Source organism: Ovis canadensis, chromosome 24 (genome assembly GCF_042477335.2).
Source record: "Ovis canadensis isolate MfBH-ARS-UI-01 breed Bighorn chromosome 24, ARS-UI_OviCan_v2, whole genome shotgun sequence".
Classification (NCBI taxonomy): Eukaryota; Metazoa; Chordata; class Mammalia; order Artiodactyla; family Bovidae; genus Ovis; species Ovis canadensis.
In genome coordinates, this window is record NC_091268.1 from 16,895,062 (window position 1) to 16,915,527 (window position 20,466).

Consider the following 20,466-nt stretch of genomic DNA (forward strand, 5'->3'; position numbering starts at 1 on the left):
TGTCCGCTAGCCCGCTCCTCGGGAACCCCCACCCGGCCCGCCTGCTCAGCTCTGCCCTCCCCGCTCAGCTCTGCCCTCCCCGCTCAGCTCTGCCCTCCCTGCAGCGGTCTTCCACATCGCCACCCTGATGCCCACCAAGGACGTGGACAAGCACCGCTGTGACAAGAAGCGCCACCTGGGCAACGACTTCGTGTCCATCGTCTACAATGACTCTGGCGAGGATTTCAAGTTGGGCACCATCAAGGTGTGCTTGGGGGCCTCGGGGCAGCGGGTGCAGGTCTGGGCCCAAGGCTGAGTGTGGAGGGGGTCGCAGAAAGAGGCCCTCGGCACCACGGTGACCCTGCTCTCGTGTGAGCAGGGCCAGTTCAACTTCGTCCACGTGATTATCACACCCCTGGATTACGAGTGCAACCTGGTGTCTCTGCAGTGCAGGAAAGGTGAGGCAGGGCGAGGGCAGGGGTGTGGGGAGAGGCTCCAGGGCTGAGCCCCACATGAGCGCCGTGTCTCCTCAGACATGGAGGGCCTTGTGGACACCAGCATGGCCAAGATCGTGTCCGACCGAAACCTGCCCTTCGTGGCCCGCCAGATGGCCCTGCACGCAAACGTGAGCAGAGGTGGCCCCTAGGAGGTGGGGGTCAGGCCCGCAGATGCCCCCATGCAGGGGGCTCACCATCCCGCCCTCCCCACCCCAGATGGCCTCGCAGGTGCACCATAGCCGCTCCAACCCCACCGACATCTACCCCTCCAAGTGGATCGCCAGGCTCCGCCACATCAAGCGGCTGCGCCAGCGGGTAGGAGGCTGGGCCGCTGGGGGGGTGCTCCACAGAGATGGGGTGGCCAGCCTGGGGAGCATGCGCCACCCCCTCTGGACTTGCTGCTGAAGCCCACCGCCCCCCCGCCCCCAGATCCGTGAGGAAGCCCACTACTCAAGCGCCAGCCTGCCCTTGATGCAGACACACCCTCCTGGTCATGCCAAGGCTCCGGCACAGGCCCCAGCCGAGTCCACGCCTGCCTATGAGACGGGCCAGCGGAAGCGCCTGGTCTCCTCTGTGGACGATTTCACTGAGTTTGTGTGAGGCTGTGCAGGGTGGGTACTCTGACCCGTGGGGCTTTTCTGACTCGGACATATCCTGGGCTTCTCCAGCTGTTTGAGCAGCTGTGCTGCCAGACCTTCCCCGCCCCCACAGCACTAGGTGATATTTATCTGTGCAAATAAAGTGCTGGCATGGCCCAGGCCTGTGCACTCAGACACAGACCCCAGAGTGGACACAGACACGGCACAGTCAGTCAACTCATTTATTTGACTTCGTCTGTTGGGGGGGTGGGATCTAGGCTGTAGCTTCGGCCATGTCCAATAGAGTGGGGAGGGGGCCTGCCAGGCTGCTGCTGGGGCCTTGCCCTTGGGACAGCCTCACACGTATGTGATCACACTCACCTCCCCGAGCCCGGGAGCCAGCCCCCGGGCAGAGATCTTCCCCTTCCAGCTCTAGGGTCCCAGCCCTCACCCAGACCCGACACCAGCAGGCCTAGACAGGAGGCTAAGGCCACGGTGGTGGCGAGGCCGGCCTAGGGGGGTTTCCCCTCCAAAAGCCCTTTCTGCCCAGCACCTGCCAAAGCCAGACTTGGATCTGAGAAGCAGCTGCTGCTCCTCTCGCTGGGCAGGCAGGTGTCTGGGGAGGGAAGGACAGCACTGGTGGTCCCAGCTCCCCTTCAACGTAGGTGACAGTGGGCACAGGCTGCTTCAGCCACCAGATCCCTTGGCTGTATTGAAAGATAAAGCGACGTACAAAAATATATACATTTTAACCCCACATAAATTACAACAGACACATGGCGGCAGCTGGAGGCGAGTGCACTGAGTAGGGACGGAGGAGGTAATAACTTAGGGGAGGACGACAGGAGTGCGGGCCCCTCCCCAGAGCCTGGGGGCTTGGCAGGGGAGACATCAGCCAGGAGGGGGGCCGGGCACAGCCCGCTGTACCTGAGGACTCGGGAAATAAATAGCGTCTGAGGCCGGGCACTCGTCCAGCACTGCTGTGTCCTCCCACAGGAATGAGAGGGGACCCTGGGTCCGAGCTGGCCACATGGCCTCTGTAAAGTGCTGAAGCCCACAGAGAGCCTGCGTGCTCTCTGGGGACCTGCGTGCAGCTGTTCTGCCTGGCCCGCGACTGAGGGTGGCAGAAGGTGATAATACTGAGCGGTGTCTGCTCTGGCTCCAAGGGGCCAGAGGGGAGCCACAGGCGCGCCCTGGGGAGAGGGGAGCCCAGAGGCCCTGGCACTAAGAGCTGCTGGGGTGGATCTTGTTTTTGGCCCTCAGTGATGATCTGCTGGGGCCTGTAGCCAGGCCGATGCCTCGACTGGCCCGGGCAAGGCGGCTGGGCAGGATGGGCTGCAGGCCTGGGGGAGGGCTGGGGGGCGGGGAGGCCGGGGGCACACTGCTTCTGCGGCCGTGCAGGCGCTGCAGCCGCCGCTCCAGCTGGTAGACGTCCTCTGTGGCCTGGTTGAGCCGATCAAACTGGGTGAGTAGGGCCTCAAATACAGCATGGAGGCGGGAAGGCTCGGGCTCCAGCTCTCGAGGTCCCGGCCGGCCCAGGCCCAAGCTCAGCCCCTCCAGCTGGCTGGAGGAAGTGGAGGGACGGGAGGCGTCAGAGTCCCCGCTGGGTGGGGGAACGTCTGGAGAAGCCTTGGAGCCCCGGGATGAGCGGGAGGGCAGCGGCTCCATCCCTTCGAAGCGGACTTTGTGGCGAAACTGGGGGCGGCACAGGGGCTCGGTCAGTCCGGCTGCGCCCTGGGCTCCGCGGGGCCCAGGGTGCGTCCCTCTCCCCCCCTGGGCCGTACCCACCTCCTTGACCTTGCTGAAGCCCATCCAGAGGCGCAGGCGGCGCAAGAACAGCTCCACCATCTCGTAGTCCTGCGGCTCCCAGGCGGGGCGGTACAGCTCCCCACGCAGAGTGTGGTACCGCCACCGCAGAAGAACAGACCCCAGCCTCAGGGCCCCCAACAGACGCAGAGCCCAGAGCCCCGTGCACAGCATGGGGGACAGGCGCCAGGACTCCGCAGGGCACAGGGCAGGAACCCCGGTCCCGGGGCACAGCACCAGGAGGGCCTGGGCAGCGCTCCGAAGCGAGTCCACACAGGAGGAAACCAACTGCGGGAGAGGGGGCACAAGTGAGGGGCGGGCCCGGGCTCAGCCACCCTCCCACGGCCCCGCCCGGACCTACCAGGACAGCAAGCTGCGCGTAGGCTGCGGCGAGCACCACCAGGCCTAAGGCTGCCCCCGCGAGCTCCGGCAGCGCCCGGCACAGCGTCTTGCCAAAAACCGACCACTGGCGCACAAAGCGCAGCTGCTGGGCGGCCTGCGGACAAAGGGCGTCAGCCGACTAACCCTGTCAAGCCGCCCCGACCCACCGGCTCAGCCCTCACCTTGACCAAGAGCAGGAAGAGCAGCGAGGCGGCCAGGCCGCGAGCCGCGGCGCTCAGCTGGGCCACCTGTTCGAAGCTGGTGAAGCGGCGCGGGCGGCGGCGCAGGAAGCGGGTCCACTGGCGGTCGGCGGCGCCCAGCTGGGCCAAGCGCACCAGCGCCGCGGCAGCCGTCAGCGCCACCAGCAGCCACCGCGCCCAGGTTCCAGCCCTCGTGGCGCGCGCGCGGCCCTCCCTGCGCCAGGCGCGCACCTCGGCCGCCGAGAAGTACACGGCGAACAGGAGCAGGCTCACCTGGTGGGACGGGGCGGAGCCGAGGCGGGGTCAGGCCTGTGGAGGGCGGGGCCATGGCCCTGGGGCGGGCCCGGGAGGGCGGGGTCAGGCCCAAGGAAGGAGGCCCGGGCGGGACCACTGTCTCGGGGACGGGGCCTACCGAGGTGAGCAGCGGCAGGGAGAGGCCGGCGCTGAGCCGCCGCAGCGCGAATGGGCGGACGCTAAGCGCCGCCACTGCGTGTCCGGCCGCCGGGAACTCCAGGCGCAGCGTGACAGCGGCGTGCAGCCCCACGGCCGGGCTGTAGCGCGTCAGCTCCACAAACACGGCACGGCTTCTGCGCGGAGGGCACGGGCAGGGGCCGGGAGTCGGAGGGGGCAGCGCTGGGAGAGGCCGGTGCTCTCCAAAGGGGCTCGGGCAGCGGGTGTCTTGCGGACGGGGCAGCGCGTGCGGGGAGCGGGCGGAGGGGCCGAGCGTGGGGCCCACCTGTTGTCGATCCAGTTGTGCAGCTGCAGGAACCCCAGCTGTGCGCGGCTCTCCTCCAGGCTGGGTCCCAGCTCCTGCACGTAGCCCCCGCTGTCGTACACCGCGCAGGAGCCCCAGGACCACACGCTGCAAGGAGGGGCGGCGTCAGCACCAGTACCACGGCAAGCTCCTCCGAAAGGCTGTTCCTGCATCCCCCCCGCACCCCCCCCCCCACCCCGGCTGCCCTCCGGGCTCACCCCAGCTGGTCTGGCGCTGAGTATGCCCAGATCTCGGAGCTGTTGAGAGCAGCGCTCCCCCAGCCAACACCATAGTCGCTGGTGCTGAAGCCGCCTGAGGCTGCTGAGCACGCGGGGTCCCTGGAGCCAGGCGGGTGCGGGCAGAGCGCTGAAAGCAGAGGGTCCAGGGCCCTGCCTGTTTACCAGCCTCCGGGCCAAGCTCGGGAGGGCCTCACTGAACCCGCCCAGCACCCCAGGAAGTAGGTGTCACTGTCTGCACATCAGGAGACCCAGGCAGGCCGTCACCCAGCTGGGGGCGTTGGATCCAGACCCCGGCAAAGGGTTCCCTTTGGAAACAAGTTAGGCTAAGTGCCAGGACGCCCCTTGGTTACTCACCTTCCTGCAGCCGCACCTGCCGCAGCCGTGGGGGCCCCAGCTCCGGCCTCGACTGGTTCCCGTGGATGTAGGGGAGCAGAACATGGGACATCCATGGCCAGAACTCGTCAGACCTGCCCACCCCAGACCCAGAGTCGGTCACATGGCTGTCCCTCACGGCCCAGCCTCCTGGGGTGAGAGGCCCAGGGAACACTGCTACCAGTCCCGGCTGGGCCAGCAGGAGGTGGCCAGTGCTGCCCAGGGGAGGAGGTGCGGCCTGGGCTTCCTGACACTCAGGGCCGACGAAGCTGTGCTGGGCCTGTCCTGTGTCCTCTCCCCACGGCCAGCAGCACCCACTCCAGTTCTGATGACCAGAAATGGATCGAGACGCTTCCCAACACCCCTAAGGGGCTGCGCTGCACCAAGTGCAGGGCTGAGGTGGACCCTGGCCGGCATCAGCACCGCCCTGGCCCAGAGGACAGACCTGTGCCTGCACACAGGGCGTCCATACCGGGTGATGGCCAGGAAGGCCTGGCTGTCCAGCTCCTGCTTGATGGCGCTCTGCAGGCGGTAGGCATGGTTGTGGCACGAGGTATCCCCGTAGTTGGCCAGCAGTGTCACCAGCAGGAAAAACATGTAAAGCAGGAGGCCCTGGGGAGCAGGGATGGCCCTGGGGTCAGCCAAACCCAGCCTGGTGCCCCATGGGTACAGCCTGTGACAGAGCGTGGCTTTCACACACTGGGCAGCAAAGTGCCCACAGCCAGGGAGGCTGGTGCTGAGAGCCAGGCCTGTGGGCACACAAGGTCTGTGAAGGCCAAGAAGCCACACCCACGAGGCTGGGCAGGAAAAGGTCACAGGAGGGGCGGAGCCCACAGAGCCCTAGACCACCTGCGGAAAGGCCTTCTGTGCTCAGGAGGAGGGTGCATTGAGGTCGGGAAGGGAGGCCAGGCACCAGCGCGGGGACTGAGCTCACCTGCAGCATCCCATGCAGCCTCTTGACCTTCCGGGCTTCCTCCTTCGCCAGAAAGAGCGCGAAGCCGTGGGGCGGCCGCACGCGGGGCACACGCTCACTCACGGGTGTCACGGCCGGGCTCTCCACCAGGGTGTCATCCTCATCTGGGTGCAGCCGCTTGGCCACCAGGGAGAAGTACAGCGCCTCCAGCAGGACCTGGGCCAGGGCTGGCGTCAGAGGGGGACCCCAGCAGCCAGAGGCTGGTGGGCTGGCCCCCCACACCCTTGTCACCTTGAGTGGCTCCCAGCAGAGGAACGAGGCCAGGAAGCTGGAGCCGCTTGAGAGGAGCCACATGACAGACACGCTGGGGGGGAAGCTGGCGCCGACCCACCCCGACACGCCCATGGCCACAGTCACCAGGAGCAGGCTGAGCCCGTGGGCCAGGGGCGCACACCAGGCTGGCAGCAGCCGCTTCCGCAGACCCTCCACCAGCCCTGGGAAGGCAGAGAGATGGTCAGCAGTGGCTCAGAGGAGCGGGAGGCTGTCCTGGGACTTGGGCACGCACCTGTCCTGGGGAGCCTGGCCGGTGAGGGCTGTTCCCAAGTCAGGCCTGGGCTGGGCAGCCCCGTGTCTCCCAGGCTCTGCAGCACCACAGGCTGGGTCTTCTCGCCAGGGGCGCTGCACCTGAGGCAAGATGAGGGCACTTGCCCGTCAGCGGCACACTGCTCAGGGGCGTGGCCAGCCCCCTCTGGCCTCTGTGGAAAGAGGACGCCGCCCCAGGCCAGGCAGAGGGTGCCGGGCCCGCTGGCTGCTCGGGGGAGCTCGCCTCGCAGCGCTGGGACCTGATGCCCGCCCTTCCTGCCACTGCTCCAGCAGCTGTCGCCCCACAGCGCCATGCCTCCCTCCCGCCGCCCCTGGAGCCCGGCACTCACAGGCCAGCGAGCAGCTCTGTTTCTCCCTGCGCGTCCTGGGTGGGGGCCCGGCCGCCGGCCCCTTCAGCCAGGATCTGCCGGGTCAGGTCCTCATCTGGAGGGGGCAAGACAGGTCACCCCAGAGCCCTCCTGGGGGGCCAGGCAGCGCCTCCCCACCCTGCGCACCTGAAGCAGAGAAGTACTTGGCAGGCGAGGAGGGGCTGACCAGGGAGAGACTGTCCTCCTCTGGGCCTGGTGTGAGGCCTATCCGGCCCCGAGCCAGCCGCTGCAGGGCGCTGCCCATGACACACGGGTCACTCAGCAAGTCTGGCCAGCTGAGGGCACCTTCGCTGGATGGCCAGCACACTAGGCTGCAGGTAACAGTCAGCAAGGGGTGCCGGGGCACGTGACTGCACACACACCCAACCCAAGTCACAGGCAGACACGCAGGGCTCTAAGCAAACGCTCCCAGGACAGGCGTGTAACACACAGATGAGTACATGTGACCCACATGACACACGGAAGAGGATACGCGACGCCCACGACACACAGACGAAGACATGTAACTCGACCCTCGCAAGGCATAGCTGACCCACACAGGAAACAGCTCATGCTTTCTTTAGAGACCCCACCTTTTAGAATCCTCCAGAAATAAGTCCTGTTTCATTTGTCCAGCAAAGGCCTGTTGAGGACACAGAGAGCCTGATCCCAGAGTGCCCAGGTGGCAGCCTCCCTCCCCTGGGCAGGCTCCGGGGAGCCCGCACCTCGGCACCGAGTCCCGGGAAGGCGAGCACGGAGCTGTCCAGCATGGACGAGTCCAGGCAGCTGTCCACGTCCAGCGCCTGTGGGCCTGCGGGGGTGGGGCTCGGGCCCCCTGCCACCTGCGGGAGAGGCAGGCGGTCAGCGGGACACAGCTCAGGGCCCTGCCTAGGGAGGCGTGCCCGCCCTGGCAAGCAGAGTCTGCGGCAGTGCTGTCTTGAGAACCTTCTAGAACCACACGTATGCTCTACACCTACAGACTCCATCATCTAGAACCACACGTGTGCTCTACACCTACGGACTCCATCACAGGAGCCACTTGCCATGTGCCGCCACGGAGCGCCAGGAGTGACTCCTGTGACAGAGAAGCTGAAGTTGTATCTAACTTGAATCAGTGTAGCCGTGGATGGCCACACAGAGCTAAGGACAACCCTACCAGGCTGCTGGCCGAGGCGTGTAGCCTTTGCTGAGCGCTGCGTGAGGTCTCTGGCTGGCTCTGGCCAGGTTTTATCGAGCCCGTCTGGGACTGGTGCTGATCTTTCCATGACCGCTCAGGGAACTTGCCAGCGAGGCCACCTGGGCTGTTCTTGGAGCTTTTAAGTGACCTCCCACTGCCGCGCTGGCCCAGACTGCTCAGACTTTGTCCTTGGGTTGGTTTTTCTCAGAACCTGCTGCCCCGTCGTCCGGGGAACCCGTCCCTGCCTGCCCAGTGACCTGAGGCGTGGGCATTGGCAGCTCACGGGGCCCGTTCACGCCTGACTCTGATGTGCTCTGGGTGCTGACCCCTCCTGGTCCCCCTGGACAGCCTGGCCATGCTCAGGAGCCCCACGCACCCACCTTGCTCCGGGACATGCGGAAGAGGAACAGGATGGCCAGGTAGACCGGGTAGACGACCAGGCTAGACACCAAGCCGACGGCGACGGTGTCCAGGCTCAGCGGGGCCAGGCTGGATGTGGGGCCCTGGCTGTGGGAGAGGACACATGGGCTGGCTTGCGGGGAGGCGATGGGGGGGGGCCGAGGCAGGCGGGTGGGCCCCGCAGCACGCACCTGTGGGCGCTGTCCCCCACAGTCCCGTACCACACGGCATTAGCACCCAGGAAGAGGCCGAGGAGGAGGACGCAGCACGTGGCACGCTGTACGCGTGTGAAACGGCTCCGAGGCGGCCGGTCCCACATGGAGAGCCAGACGTGCTTGTCGAAGAAGCCGCGCTGCAGCTCGGCCACCAGGAGGCGCTGGAACCGCTGCAGCGCTGCATCGCCTAGGGGGGACAGGCGGGCTTCAGGAGACCCCAGGCCAGGCATTGGTTTGTTTCGTGGCGGCCGCCAGGAGGGGTCTTACTTGCAGCCAGCACCTCCTTCTCCACCAGGCCCCCGTTGGCCTCTGTCTCCACCGACAGCCAGTCGTTGACCAGGAAGAAGGTGCTGCGGGCGCTCTGCAGGTCCCGGACAATGACGTGCTGCAGGAACCAGGCGGGGCTCAGCCCTGCGAGAGCGAGCGGGTGTTCAGGGGCGGCAGGCAGTCAGGGCCAGTGGGCGGTGGGCGGGTGGGGCAGGCAGTGAGCGGGCAGCGGGCCCCACCTTTGTTGTCATGCCACACGCGGATCTTCCACAGGCGGCCCAGGCTGTGTGGGGTGGCGATCTGGAAGACATCCAGGCTGTTGCGCTGGAAGGCTCCATCCCCATCCAGGTGTCGGTGGCCGCTGCGGCCATCTGCCCCATACAGCATGATGCCCACGTGAGCCGTGGTCCCTGGAGCAGGGGCAGACATGGGCGCAACTCTGGGTTTCTGTCCATGGACACTGACCCCGGGTGCATCTGCCTGTCGATCTCCCTTCAACAGGCATGGCCCTCGCCCCATGGCTCTGACACAGATGACCTCAGGCCCTCACACTGTTCCACAGACGGCCCCAGTAGCAGCGGAGCATTAACTGTGAGCGGCCACATGGACCAGAAGCGCGGCTGCCAGCCTGCAGTCTGCTGCATAAGGGACCTGCGTCCTGGTGGTGACTGGCGGCACCGCCTCTTCCAGAGCCTGCTGCTGACCAGTTACCGCCCACCTGTCTCACACCAACCACGAAGTGGCCACTGGTGGCACCGCCCCTTCCAGAGCCTGCTGCTGACCAGCCCCCACGCACCCGTCTCACTCCAACCAAGAAGCACACAGTGGTCTCGCCCCGTGTCGGCCACAATAAACCCACACGACACTCTATGAATGTCATAGAGAGGAACAGAAAAAAACATCAAAGATGAAAATTTCCCTGGACTTCCTTGGCAGTCCAGTGGTAAAAATCTGCCTTGCAATGAAGGGGACATAAGTTTGATCCCTGGTCCCAGAAGATTCCACTACGCGGTGGGACAACTCGGCCCGAGCGCCTCAGTGATGAAGCCTGGGCTCTAGAGCCCGTGAGCCACAGTATTGAATCAGCACCGGGAGCCCGTGCTCCACAGCTAGAGAGGAGCGCCCGCGCCTCTAGAGAAAGCCCACACAGCAACGGAGACCTGGGGCAGCTTCAGGATAAACACACAAAACCTTAAGAAAACAAACACTTTCCTAATAAGAGAGGGAACCTGGTGATAAAGACGAAAGCACAACAAAGAGATGAAAACCGGTACCGAAAAAGTGCACTTTGAATCAAAGGCAAACACGCAACTGAAGACCCAGCCAACTGTACGGCTCCTGCTGCTGCCCCAGGCCCTAAAAACGCCGCCAGTGGCAATGAGTGGCCGACATGAGCGAGGACACTGGTTGCAACAAAAAGGATGAAGACACCGCAGAGCAACCAATACGGCAAATGCTTCTTCACGTGCGATGAGCTCTCAGAGGTGCTTCACAGCAGGAGCAAGGACGACATGGACAGTAAAATGACCTCTGGCCAAAACACAAGGACGCCCCTAAGGCAGCGCTCACTGACGGGAACACCGCTCAGACTACTCGCTCAGTTTCCCACAGAGAAACAAGATGCCTGATCTCAGCGTCCAACACGCAGTACTGACCCCACGCCAAGCTGCTTCTCTGATGGCTGTAACTGATGGTCAGAGAGCTAGCGACATTGTGAAAACAATTTTTTCACCCAGACCACCCGCTACCATTTAGTAATCACCTCCCATACGGATAGATGCGCTTCCCTGGGGGCTCAAACAGTAAAGAATCTGCCTGCAATGTAGGAGACCCAGGTCTATCCCTGGGTGGGGAAGATCCCCAGGAGAAGGGAATGGCAACCCACTCCAGTATTCTTGCCTGGAGAATCCCATGGCAGGCTACAGACCGTGGGGCCACTTAGTGACTAAACCACCACACAGTTGATGGTTCGGCTGGTCCTGCCCGCCTGTGCGTGCCAGTGGGACTGCATGCCCACAGGCCACTGCATGTGGACCTGCCCTGCTGGAAGCCCCTCACCTGAGCCCCGGCCCCAGCCAGTCTTGACCAGGATCTCGTACTTGAAGCGGCCCCCCTTCCCGCAGAACGGGATGGCGCGGACCCGGCGGATGTCCAGCTGGTCCAGCTTCCGCAGGATCACGGCCATGACTGCGTAGGTCAGCAGGCACACGGCGCAGGTCAGCAGGACGACGTGGTTGACGCCGGAGGCCGACTCCTAGGGAGACAGGCCCGTCAGCCCCGAGGCCGCGCACCATGGCGCCGGGCTCCCCTCCGTCTGGGTGCGGCGCCACTCACAGGGAAGGTGAACTCGACGCGGCTGGCGGGCACGAAGAGGCTGGCGCCGAAGGCGGTGAGGTGGCGGGTGAGGCAGACGGCCTCGCGGGGCGAGGTCTCCTCCAGCGGCGCCAGCCCCTCCGTGCGCCACGCCATGTGCTCCTCGCTGAAGTACTGACAGAGCGACGTGTACAGACCCACGGACACCGCCAGCGCCGACCAGCGGAAGTGGCTGCTCAGGTTCAGGTGGTAGCTCGCGCCCGAGTCTCGGGACCTGGAGGGGGGCGTGTCACAGCCAGGCCCCGCCCCACCCACCCGGCCACTCCCACCGCAGGGAGCCCGCCCTCTGAGGCCCGGTGCGCGCGCACCCCGGGGCGAGGAAGAAGGTGTAGGGCCTGTGGTCTCCGCCCGCCAGGGCCTCCAGGCTGATCCTCTTGCTGGCTGAGCAGTTGTGCTCGTTGGGCCAGGGCTCCGAGTGCAGGTAGGCGGCCAGGAAGGGCTCGGGCTCGTCCGGCAAGTACTGTTCTGTGGGCGGGCGGCACGGGCAGGCTCAGATCCCTGTCCAGGCAGCCCACATGCCCTGGGAGCCCACCCATGGCCCTCCGGCCGGGCCCCTAGAGCCTCATGAAGCAGGACATAGACCGCAAGTTGGGGGTGCCCGTGAGAAACGCCGGTTTAGCTGGCCACCCTGCAGCCCCACACGGGCTGGGCCGAGAGAGGAGGCCGCCCACCAAGGGCCCCGCCAGCCACGCACCATCCAGCACCGTGAAGGTGAGCTGCAGGTGCAGCCCCGCCTCGGGGTTGCTGTTCTCAGGAGTGACCACGACGCTGACCGAGGCCCGGGGCTGGATGACGGCGGAACCGGCAGAGACGTGCTGGCCCTGGGCGGCCTGGTCCGAGTTGTTGGGCACCTTCACAGTGATGGCGCGCTCTGAGGCGAGCTGCCTGATGGGGATCTGGGCGCCGGCCTGCGTCTGAAAGGCCATGGAGGCCACCTTGGTGGAGACGGTGTAGTTGCTGATGTAGCCAAAGGGGAAGGGGTTGGAGTCCACGAGCAGGATGAGCTGCACCACATCGCTGAGGTTGGGCAGGGCCGCGCTAAAGGCCTCGGGGATGGAAAAGTGGCAGCCAGGGCCTGGGGCGTCACCCTGGCACAGCAGGCTCCGCGGGTCCGAGCGCTTGCCCTGCGCCAGGATCTCCTCGCCCGCCAGCGTCAGGGGCTCCTCGTTGAGCACGCGGGAGCGCGTGAGAATGCCCACGAGGGCAGACGAGAGCTGGTAGGCCCTGGACGCCACCAGGAGTGAGGGCGGCTCCGCCCCCAGCTCCGAGGGCTGTGGGCCCTGCACGTCCGAGCTGGCCACGTGGATGAGGTCACCTGTGGGCGGGAGAGGAGGTGGGGGGAGGCAAGTGAGGGGAGGCAAGTCGGGGGAAACAAGTGAGGGGAGGGGTGTGGGGGGTCCGAGGTCGGCAGGGGCGGTGCACCTGTGATGTTGAGGATGCTGTCTGCGATGGAGGTGGGCGTCCCCGCGCCTGTGGCGGTCTCCGCCTGCAGGATGCGCATCATGTCCTCCAGCCTGTGCAGCGTCTTCTTCAGGCACGAGCGGCATACGAGCTCCCGGCTGGGCACCTGCAGGGCGCCCGCACCGTGTCCAGCCGGCTGGCCAGGCCAGGTGGGGCTCACCCCGCTCACCCTGCCCCTAGCGCAGCTGCTGCAGGGGCCTCCCCGCCTCCTCCGGCCGATTCGAAGCACCCTTCCCGCTGCATTCTGCAGAATCCACGCTGAACACACCTCTGCCCCCAGTCTCTCTCCTGGGAGCCCCTCAGTGACCCTTCCTCACATGTAGGCCAAGTTCAAGGTAACGTGGCCCCACTAGCCATCCCGGCCCCTCACACGGCTGAGCCAGCTACAGAGCAGATGGTGGTCACGGCCAACGCAGAGACCCTGCACTGCCCTCCTGAGGCCTCAGCAGCAGCCACTGGCCTCCCCTGGCACCATGCCCCCATCAGAATGGAGCCCAGCCCAGCCTGGCCGTCGACTCCTGGGCAACAGGGAGGGGACCACAGGCCCAGGGGGGCACAGAACAGCATCTCCACTCCGCACCCCACCCCAGTGCTCCTTGTGCCCAGAGCCCCGGGGGCCGCCCTGGGGGGCATGCAGCCGTGCAGGCTTGGCTGAGGAGGGAGCTCTCGGGGTGGGGGGGGCTGGGCTGCCATGGGGCTGGGTCCACCCTACCGTGCACTGGGCCAGCGCGGCTGCCACCTGCTGGATGTCGTCCACTGTGTTGACCCGCAGGGACACCAATGTCTCTGTGATGTTCTTGCGTATCTGGGCGCGCAGCTCCTGCCTGGGGTCTGGCTCCGCCAGTACGGGCAGGGCCTGCTCGTACTGCGGGCACAGGGCTGTCAGTGGGCAGCGCTGGCCGGACACCAGCAAAGGGGGCTTCCTGGGACCTGTGGGGATCGTGCCCACCTCATTGAGCACAGCGATGAGCGCCAGTGAGTACTCCATGACATGCTGGGGGTCAGCCTGCCGCAGCAGCCCCGGCAGCGTGCTCCCCGCCAGGCTATGCAGCCAGTCCGTGAGGTCTGGGGGGCCGTCGGCAGGGTCCCCGGGGGGGTCTGGCAGGGTGATGGTCAAAGACCTAGGGGCAGAGGCGGGGCGTGAACAGGGCTGGGCCCTCTCCTGCCCCTTGGCTGGCTGGCTGGCTCTGTGGGCACCGGCTCACCTGTTCAGGGCGACCACGGCGGCCCCCAGCTGGTCCTGCACCAGCACAGCCAGGCCCACCATGAAGTGGGGCGCAAAGCCGGGCGGCAGCACGGCCCCGTAGGAGGCAAGGCTGCCCTTGTAGACGCAGAACTCCTCGCAGTGGCCCTGGCGGCAGCGCCGCAGCTGCAGGGCGTACACCAGCGGCGCACCTGCATCCTCCGCGTCCTGCCAGCCTGTGGGCCCAGGGCGTCAGCGGGTTCCCCACCCAGCCCACCCGCCCCGCGGCCAGCCGTACTCACCCACACACTCAAAGTGCAGCTTGGTAGTGAGTGCCCGCACGTCCTCCAATGGGAAGAGGCGGCAGGAGCCGCCCCGCGGCGGGCGGTTGGGCGCCAGGCGGATGGAGGCGCAGCCCTGCTCCTGGCCCGAGCGGCCCAGCACGGTCAGCGTGAAGGTGTAGCCCTCGCCGTCGCGCAGCACGCCCCGCCGCACCACCAGCCGCATGCCCGCACCACCCGTGGACGTGGTTGTTGCGTCCAGCACCAGCGTCTCGTTGCTGAAGCTGCGCGCAGCCCACAGCTGAGGGGGAACGGAGGCCACAGTGCTCAGGGGAGGGTCTCCCCAGGACCACCCAGCGCCCCCAGCCCATTCCCACTCACCCCGCGCTCCGGGCCCCCGTCGCAGTTGTCACAGCGGCCCTCCAGGTACACGTAGGAGCTGCGGCTCACTGCGTACACCGCCTGCGCCTTGCAGGACACGCATTCCAGGGACACAATGGGCACCCGGCCGCTGCGGACCAGCACCTGGAAGCCGGTGGGGTGAGGGGGCCTGCCACCCGCATGGGCTCTGCTTGCGACGCCAGACCCTCCCATCTGCCCGGGCGGAGGGCAGCAGCAGACCCTGTCATGCCCCAGCCCTCCTGTGCCTGTGCCTCTGCCCCTGCCGGCTCCACCTGCCAAGGCTCCTCTCAGGCCCAGCTCTCACCCAGGACTCTGTGTGGTTTTGTGACTCCCAGGCTGGGGGAGGGGATTCGAGGAGCACAGACCACGAGGGCTTGTTTTCTGCAGCCCCCAGGGCCCCCGACAGGGGCGCAGACACAAGTGGATGGAGAAGCAGAGGCAAGAAGGCGTGAGCGAGTGCACGCATCTGTGCGGGACGACAGCGAGCCAGGTGTGGCTCCGTCCAAGCCCCCTGCTGCTGTGCACTCTGGGGGGTCCCTGGCACACAACCCCAGATGGCCCCTCTAGGCAGGAACCCCTCCGGGCAGAGGCCTGGCAGCCCCTGGCACGGGGGATGCACCCCATCCCGGGCACCAGCAGGGCCTGGTGCACCGGCTGCTGCCACAGCTGGTGGGGTGCTGCGCTCAAGGAGGCAGAGCGCTCCACGCACGCGAGGCCAGGCCTCCCCGTGCCGGGAGGGGCCCCCACGTGCCGGGAGGAGACGCCTAGGACTGTGCCTCGAGGCTTCCTACGCCTCTATGGCCTTTCTGGGGGGAAAGCCAAGCCGACGGCCGTCTCATTAAACAGAAACAGCATCGAAAGGAGTAATAACTCAACACCGATGTCTTCCAAAAACCCCCAAAACGTAAAAAAACCCCTTAGGAACGGGAGCTGGGCACTGTGTGGGCTCTGCCTCACCAGCCACGCCCATCCCAGGGCCAAGGGCTCTTCAAGGCTGGGCCGCGGCAGCACCCACCGTCTGGCTGGTGACCTCCTCCTTGCGGCCAGCCTTCCACACGGTCAGGTTGAAGGTGTACTCCACACCGGCGCGCAGGCGCTCCCGAGGGATGGTGACCACGCTGCTCCCGCGGGGCCCGAAGTTCAGCACACACCCGCCGGTCTCGCTCTGCAGCCCGTATCGGGGCGGGGTGGGGGGTGAGACCCCAGAGCCGCTCTGGCCTGCGGCAGCAAGACCCCCTACCCCCGACCGCGGTCCAACACCCCCCTGGCACTCGGAGCCCAGGCCTGCCGGGCTCGTCATGCAGACCCGAGCAGGGCGGGCAGGGCGCGTGCCCCCGTGGCTGACCTGCGTCGCGGCCACACAGGCCCAGTGGAAGCTGAGGGGCGTCTGGTCGCCATCCTCCAGGTTGGGGTCGTAGGACTTGCTCCCGTCCAGCACCAGGTCCTGAGAGTCTGACCACACACGGGAGGAGCCGCCCTCCACGATGGGCACTAGACGTTCGGGGGCCACTGTTACGTTGGCCTGGATGCTCCGGGCCAGCGGGGTGTCCCCAAAGGACACCACGAACACAAAGCAGTAGTGGCCCACGGGCAGCGCGAGCCGTGGCACCACCAGCTGGGGCCGGCTCATGTCCACACCGGGCAGGGCCACCCGGGCCGCGCGCCCAGACCGCTGGCAGCTGGTGGCGCGGTACACCTCCCAGCGATACTCGGTCTGGTAGGTGACACAGTCCCGCAGGTCCACGTGGGCCTCCAGGTAGTTGCGCTGGGAACGCCGCATGAGCACCTGTGGGGGCAGGGCCACATCCACTTCGGGCTCCCTGCAGGCCAGCACGTGGACAGTGACCGTGGCCTGCGCCACAAAGAAGCTCACCAGGTTGGAGGCGTTCACCTGCACGGGGTAGTCCCCAGGCTGCAAGTAGGAGTGTGCCGCCCAGGGCACCTCTGTGTCCTCTGCCGGGGCCCCGTCCCCGAAGTCCCAGCGGTAGGATACGCGCCGGGCACTGGGGCTGGTGGCCGCCTCGAAGTGGGCAGAGCGGTTGGCGAAGCAGCGGGGGCCGCGCAGCGCCACATGCTGGATGGCGTCCTGCACCTCCACCAGCAGCGTGCGGTTCACGCCGCCCAGCTCGTTGAAGGCACGAACGTGGATCTCCAGCAGCCCTGCGGCCACGGGAGTGTAGGTGACGTCGCGGCCCGACAGGATGACCAGCGAGTCTCCCTGCACCTTCTGCAGTGAGAAGTACCAGGCGTAGGCGACGCGGGAGCCCCGCTGCACACGGGCGCTGAAGTTCCGCTCTGCGCCTGTGGCGATGGCCGGCCCGCAGCAGTCGGGCACCTGCAGCCCACCCACGGCCTCCAGCACCGAGACGCGCACCTGGGCCTGTGCCCGGCTCACGCGGTTCTCAGCGTGCACGCTCACTGTGTAGTCCCCGACCCGGGGGAAGCTGCGGGAGAAGTGGGGCACGGGCAGCACCTCGAGGCCGCCCCCGCTGACCTGAAGGAAGAAGCGGACGGCCGAGCCAGCGGCCAGCAAGATCTGAAAGTGCACCGGCTGCCCGGGCTCCACCACCTTCCTGCTGGCCCACAGCACCAGGCTCACAATGGGCTCCTGCACCGTGAGGTTGTGCGTGGCCATAACCCAGCTGACCGCGTTGGAGGCATTGAGCTGGACCGAGACTGGGCCAGGGTCAGGGAGGACCACGGTGACGTGCTGGCCCTGCCTGCTGCCACCTGGCATAGCCCAGCGCCAGCTCACGTCGGTGCCTGCGGCCAGCTGCCCCCAGAAGGGCACCGTGGAACCGGCCACCACAAAGCCGCCATCCAATTCCCTGGCATGGATACTGAGGCCACTGACGGGCACCTGCACGACCACCTCCACACTGGCATTGGCTGAGCCCAGCTGGTTCTCGGCCACGACTGTGACCAGGCACAGGCCGGGGCTGGGGAAGCTGAGGGTGGTAGATGGCTCCTGGGTCTCCCAGCGCAGCCCCTCCTCCAGGGACCAGCTGTAACTGACACTGCTGCCCCCAGCCAGCTCGGCCCAGAGGGTGACGCTTGTGTTGACAGCAGCTGGGTTCGGGGAGGCAGTGACGGCCAGCCACCCCACCGGCTCCACGAAGTCCACCGTGCAGTTGGCTGAGGCGCTGCCCAGCATGTTGGTGGCCCGCAGCTGGACATGGTAGGTGCCAGCCTCAAGCACTGTGAGCGAGAAGGCTTTGCCGCTGCCGGCCAAGGAGGGGCCGCCATCGCGCTGAGCGGCCCAGCTGTAGGAGATGTTGGTGCCATCCCGCACCACAGCCTGCAGCTGCAGTGTGCGGTTGGTGGGGAAGCAGCAGCCGCCGCCCACCACCTGTAGCCCCTCAATGTGCTGCAGGACGTAGACGAAGATGCTGTCTTGGGCAGCGCCCACCTCGTTCTCAGCTGTGACGATGATGTTAAAGGTGCCCACAGAGCGGAAGGTGTAAGAGATGGTGGGGCCCCCGGGGATGGGCGTGCAGCGGTCACAGAGGACCCAGCAGTAGCGCACGTCGCTGCCGGCCTCCAGCGCGGTGCTGAAGCTCACGCTGCCATTGAGGGGCACCACCGTGCGGCTGGCGTTCACGCTGAGCCCCCGCACGCGCTGCTGCACTGTCACGTCCAGCCGGGCCTCGCCCCGGCTCACCTCGTTCCAGCCGGCCACCCTGACTCGGAAGCAGCCTGTGCTGCTGTAGGCATGAGTGACTGTGGGGCCCTGCAGCTGCCTGCCGTCCCCCAGCTCCCACAGGAAGCTGGCGGGGTGCCCGCGGCCCAGAGCGGAGAACAGGTAGGGCTGCTGCAGCTCCAGAGCGTGGGAGCTGTTGACACTGATGCCTGTGACCTCCACGGGCTCCTGCACCTCCACCAGCGCCGAGTCATTGGCGGCCGAGATGTTGTTGGCCGCGGTGACTGTCACGAGGTAGGAGCCGGCGAGCTGGTAGGTGAACGTGGCCTCGGGGCCCCCGACGCGGGCAGCGGCATCCTCAGTGCCGAAGTCCCAGGTGTAGCGGTAGGGGAAGGGGGGCCAGGCGTGGGCCACCAAGCGGACCTCGTCCCCGAGCCGCACGAACTGCCTCTCCGGCTGAAGGGTGACGTTGCCCAGCACGGGCTCCACGCAGACGCTGCTGAAGTAGTGTGCTCTGTTCACGCGGCTTGACAGCACCAGCGCCAGCGGGAACGTGCCACTATTCATAAAGCTGTGCGTCACGGTCGGGTCCCCCTGGATGCTGACGTTGGGTGAGCCGTCCCCGAAGGTCCAGTCAAAGACGTAGTGGGCAGGGTCCCCGGTGACATGGGCTGTGAGCCGGGCATGCAGCTGGGAGGCGATGCAGGCCACCGGGTCGATCCACAGCACCTCCAGGACGAACACGTGCACGGGCAGGCTGCGGGCCAGGTGGCCGGCGGGGCTGGATGCGCCCACCGTCACCGTGCAGTTCTGCGCCTGCCGGTACACATGCTCCACTGTGGCCTCGGGGCCCATGAGCACTGTGCCATCCCCCATGTCGAAAGTCCATGTGACGTTGTCGCCGGAATCCAGGGCAGCGCTGACCACCACAGGCACACCCTGCTCCACGGCGGAGCTCACACTCACCGTCAGGCCTCGGAGCTCCTCGAAGACACGGACGCTGATGCCTGCCACCACGTGGCTTACCGTGTTGTTGACCTCCAGGCGGACATGGTACATGCCCCTCGAGGCAAACGTGTGGTTGACCTCTGGCTGGGGCTGGGTGACAGCTGGGGAGCCGTCCCCGAAGTCCCACGTGTAGAGGACACCGCCCGGCGACGGAAGCGGGCGTGGGAAGAAGGCGACGGGCTGGCCAGCCACCAGGACCTGGCTGCCCACGGCCACGGCCACGGCGGGCAGGGCGGCACGCACACTGACAGGCACCTGCTGCGTCAGGTTCTCGAAGGCGGTGGACACAAGGAGGGTCAGGCTGTACTCACCTGGTGGATAGGCCCCAAGCGAGTATGTGGCTGAGCCAGCGCTGCCACCCTGCTCGCAACCCACCCCCGGCCCCAGGCTGTGGGCACGGCCGTGGGGCAAAAGGGCCCCAGGCAAAGTGTGAATACAGGCGGCCCTCGGCCACATGCTTTCCACATGGGGTGAGGCAGAAGGAGGTGAAGGGGAACTCGGGTGCAAATGCCCTTGGGTGACGGGCGGGAGCAGGGCCAGGATCACAGGGCTGTTCACACTTCCGTGTGAGGCTTCTGGGACTTCAGAAGCGACTTACGAGGATCTCCCCTTCTCCCCCAGAAAAGGCTCAGGAATGGGGCGGGAGGGATGGAAGGGGTCTGTTTCTGGCCAGTAGACTCGCATCACGGGTCTCTGAGGTCCAGTCCCCCCTCACCTCCATTCTCCATGCTAGTAGGGGCCCCAGGCCATCAGCCCCAGCTGTGCTCTGGAGGCAGGACCCGGGGAGCACCCCCAGGGAGGTGCTGCCCCAGGCAGAGCGCCCGAGCCGCCGGCCCTCACCTGGGGTGGTGTAGACGTGCGAGGTGTTGTGCTCCACCAGCACCTGGGCCACCGTGGGGTCTGGGACCTCGAAGGACTCGTACGGAGGCTTGAACTGGCCGACTGCCTGCTCCCCATCCCCGAACATCCATCTGCCAGGGCAGGGAGCAGGCAGTGAGCAGCCTGGGGAGGGCCCGCTGAGCCCCTGCAGTGCCCACTGGCCTGGCTACAGCCCCCTTCCTGGGAACCACCGCCCTGCTGCGGCACCCTCCGAAGGGCCCGCGTCCCCAGCACATCCTGGAAGGGAGGTGGGGCTGGGGGAGATGCCGCACTCACAGGAAGGCCACCTCTACTGCCGAGTCCACCAGCACGTGGGCGGCCAGCGCCAGCGAGGCATTGGGGGCCAGAACCGGCGGCACTGCCGACACGCGCAGGCCCCGCATCCGGTGCATCGGCTCCACGGTGACGTTGAAGTGCGCGCTGGCGCTGCTCACATGGTTGGAGGCTGTCAGCTGTGGACACAGGCAGCAGTAAGCAGGCTGCCTGCCAGCCGCGAGGCGCTATGGACAGAG

The 20,466-nt window shown here is 66.7% G+C and overlaps 2 protein-coding genes across 17 annotated transcripts in view; one reads left to right on the plus strand and one right to left on the minus strand.

Moving 5' to 3' along the window:
- Positions 1 to 1,273, plus strand: part of TSC2 (TSC complex subunit 2) — a 30,842-nt gene extending 29,569 nt beyond the window's left edge. For 12 of the 15 annotated variants that reach the window (XM_069571022.1, XM_069571012.1, XM_069571016.1 and 9 more), the window contains 5 exons: positions 105 to 244; positions 359 to 437; positions 513 to 604; positions 693 to 791; positions 906 to 1,273. In XM_069571022.1, the coding sequence (XP_069427123.1) occupies positions 105 to 244; positions 359 to 437; positions 513 to 604; positions 693 to 791; positions 906 to 1,076 (581 nt within the window). In that variant the 3' untranslated portion in view covers positions 1,077 to 1,273. Of the gene's footprint in view, positions 1 to 87; positions 245 to 358; positions 438 to 512; positions 605 to 692; positions 792 to 905 lie in introns of all 15 variants that reach the window. The other 3 variants (XR_011252807.1, XR_011252808.1, XR_011252809.1) reach the window with 1 other exon arrangement.
- Positions 1,274 to 1,282: 9 nt separating this feature from the next.
- Positions 1,283 to 20,466, minus strand: part of PKD1 (polycystin 1, transient receptor potential channel interacting) — a 38,924-nt gene continuing 19,740 nt past the window's right edge. Inside the window, exons 13-46 of one of the 2 annotated variants that reach the window (XM_069571010.1) lie at positions 20,231 to 20,406; positions 19,916 to 20,046; positions 15,773 to 19,386; positions 15,443 to 15,592; positions 14,407 to 14,550; positions 14,047 to 14,326; positions 13,767 to 13,980; positions 13,511 to 13,682; positions 13,274 to 13,426; positions 12,523 to 12,667; positions 11,795 to 12,415; positions 11,409 to 11,565; positions 11,062 to 11,314; positions 10,786 to 10,981; positions 8,967 to 9,137; positions 8,728 to 8,871; positions 8,437 to 8,647; positions 8,227 to 8,353; positions 7,395 to 7,511; positions 7,263 to 7,312; positions 6,817 to 7,001; positions 6,652 to 6,745; positions 6,285 to 6,403; positions 6,011 to 6,213; positions 5,741 to 5,935; positions 5,279 to 5,418; positions 4,789 to 4,901; positions 4,414 to 4,561; positions 4,178 to 4,303; positions 3,854 to 4,028; positions 3,424 to 3,714; positions 3,222 to 3,356; positions 2,843 to 3,148; positions 1,283 to 2,749 (exon numbers count right to left, since the gene is read on the minus strand). In XM_069571010.1, the coding sequence (XP_069427111.1) occupies positions 2,279 to 2,749; positions 2,843 to 3,148; positions 3,222 to 3,356; positions 3,424 to 3,714; positions 3,854 to 4,028; positions 4,178 to 4,303; positions 4,414 to 4,561; positions 4,789 to 4,901; positions 5,279 to 5,418; positions 5,741 to 5,935; positions 6,011 to 6,213; positions 6,285 to 6,403; positions 6,652 to 6,745; positions 6,817 to 7,001; positions 7,263 to 7,312; positions 7,395 to 7,511; positions 8,227 to 8,353; positions 8,437 to 8,647; positions 8,728 to 8,871; positions 8,967 to 9,137; positions 10,786 to 10,981; positions 11,062 to 11,314; positions 11,409 to 11,565; positions 11,795 to 12,415; positions 12,523 to 12,667; positions 13,274 to 13,426; positions 13,511 to 13,682; positions 13,767 to 13,980; positions 14,047 to 14,326; positions 14,407 to 14,550; positions 15,443 to 15,592; positions 15,773 to 19,386; positions 19,916 to 20,046; positions 20,231 to 20,406 (9,927 nt within the window). In that variant the 3' untranslated portion in view covers positions 1,283 to 2,278. Of the gene's footprint in view, positions 2,750 to 2,842; positions 3,149 to 3,221; positions 3,357 to 3,423; positions 3,715 to 3,853; positions 4,029 to 4,177; positions 4,304 to 4,413; positions 4,562 to 4,788; positions 4,902 to 5,278; positions 5,419 to 5,740; positions 6,214 to 6,284; positions 6,404 to 6,651; positions 6,746 to 6,816; positions 7,002 to 7,262; positions 7,313 to 7,394; positions 7,512 to 8,226; positions 8,354 to 8,436; positions 8,648 to 8,727; positions 8,872 to 8,966; positions 9,138 to 10,785; positions 10,982 to 11,061; positions 11,315 to 11,408; positions 11,566 to 11,794; positions 12,416 to 12,522; positions 12,668 to 13,273; positions 13,427 to 13,510; positions 13,683 to 13,766; positions 13,981 to 14,046; positions 14,327 to 14,406; positions 14,551 to 15,442; positions 15,593 to 15,772; positions 19,387 to 19,915; positions 20,047 to 20,230; positions 20,407 to 20,466 lie in introns of both variants that reach the window. The other variant, XM_069571011.1, reaches the window with a different exon arrangement.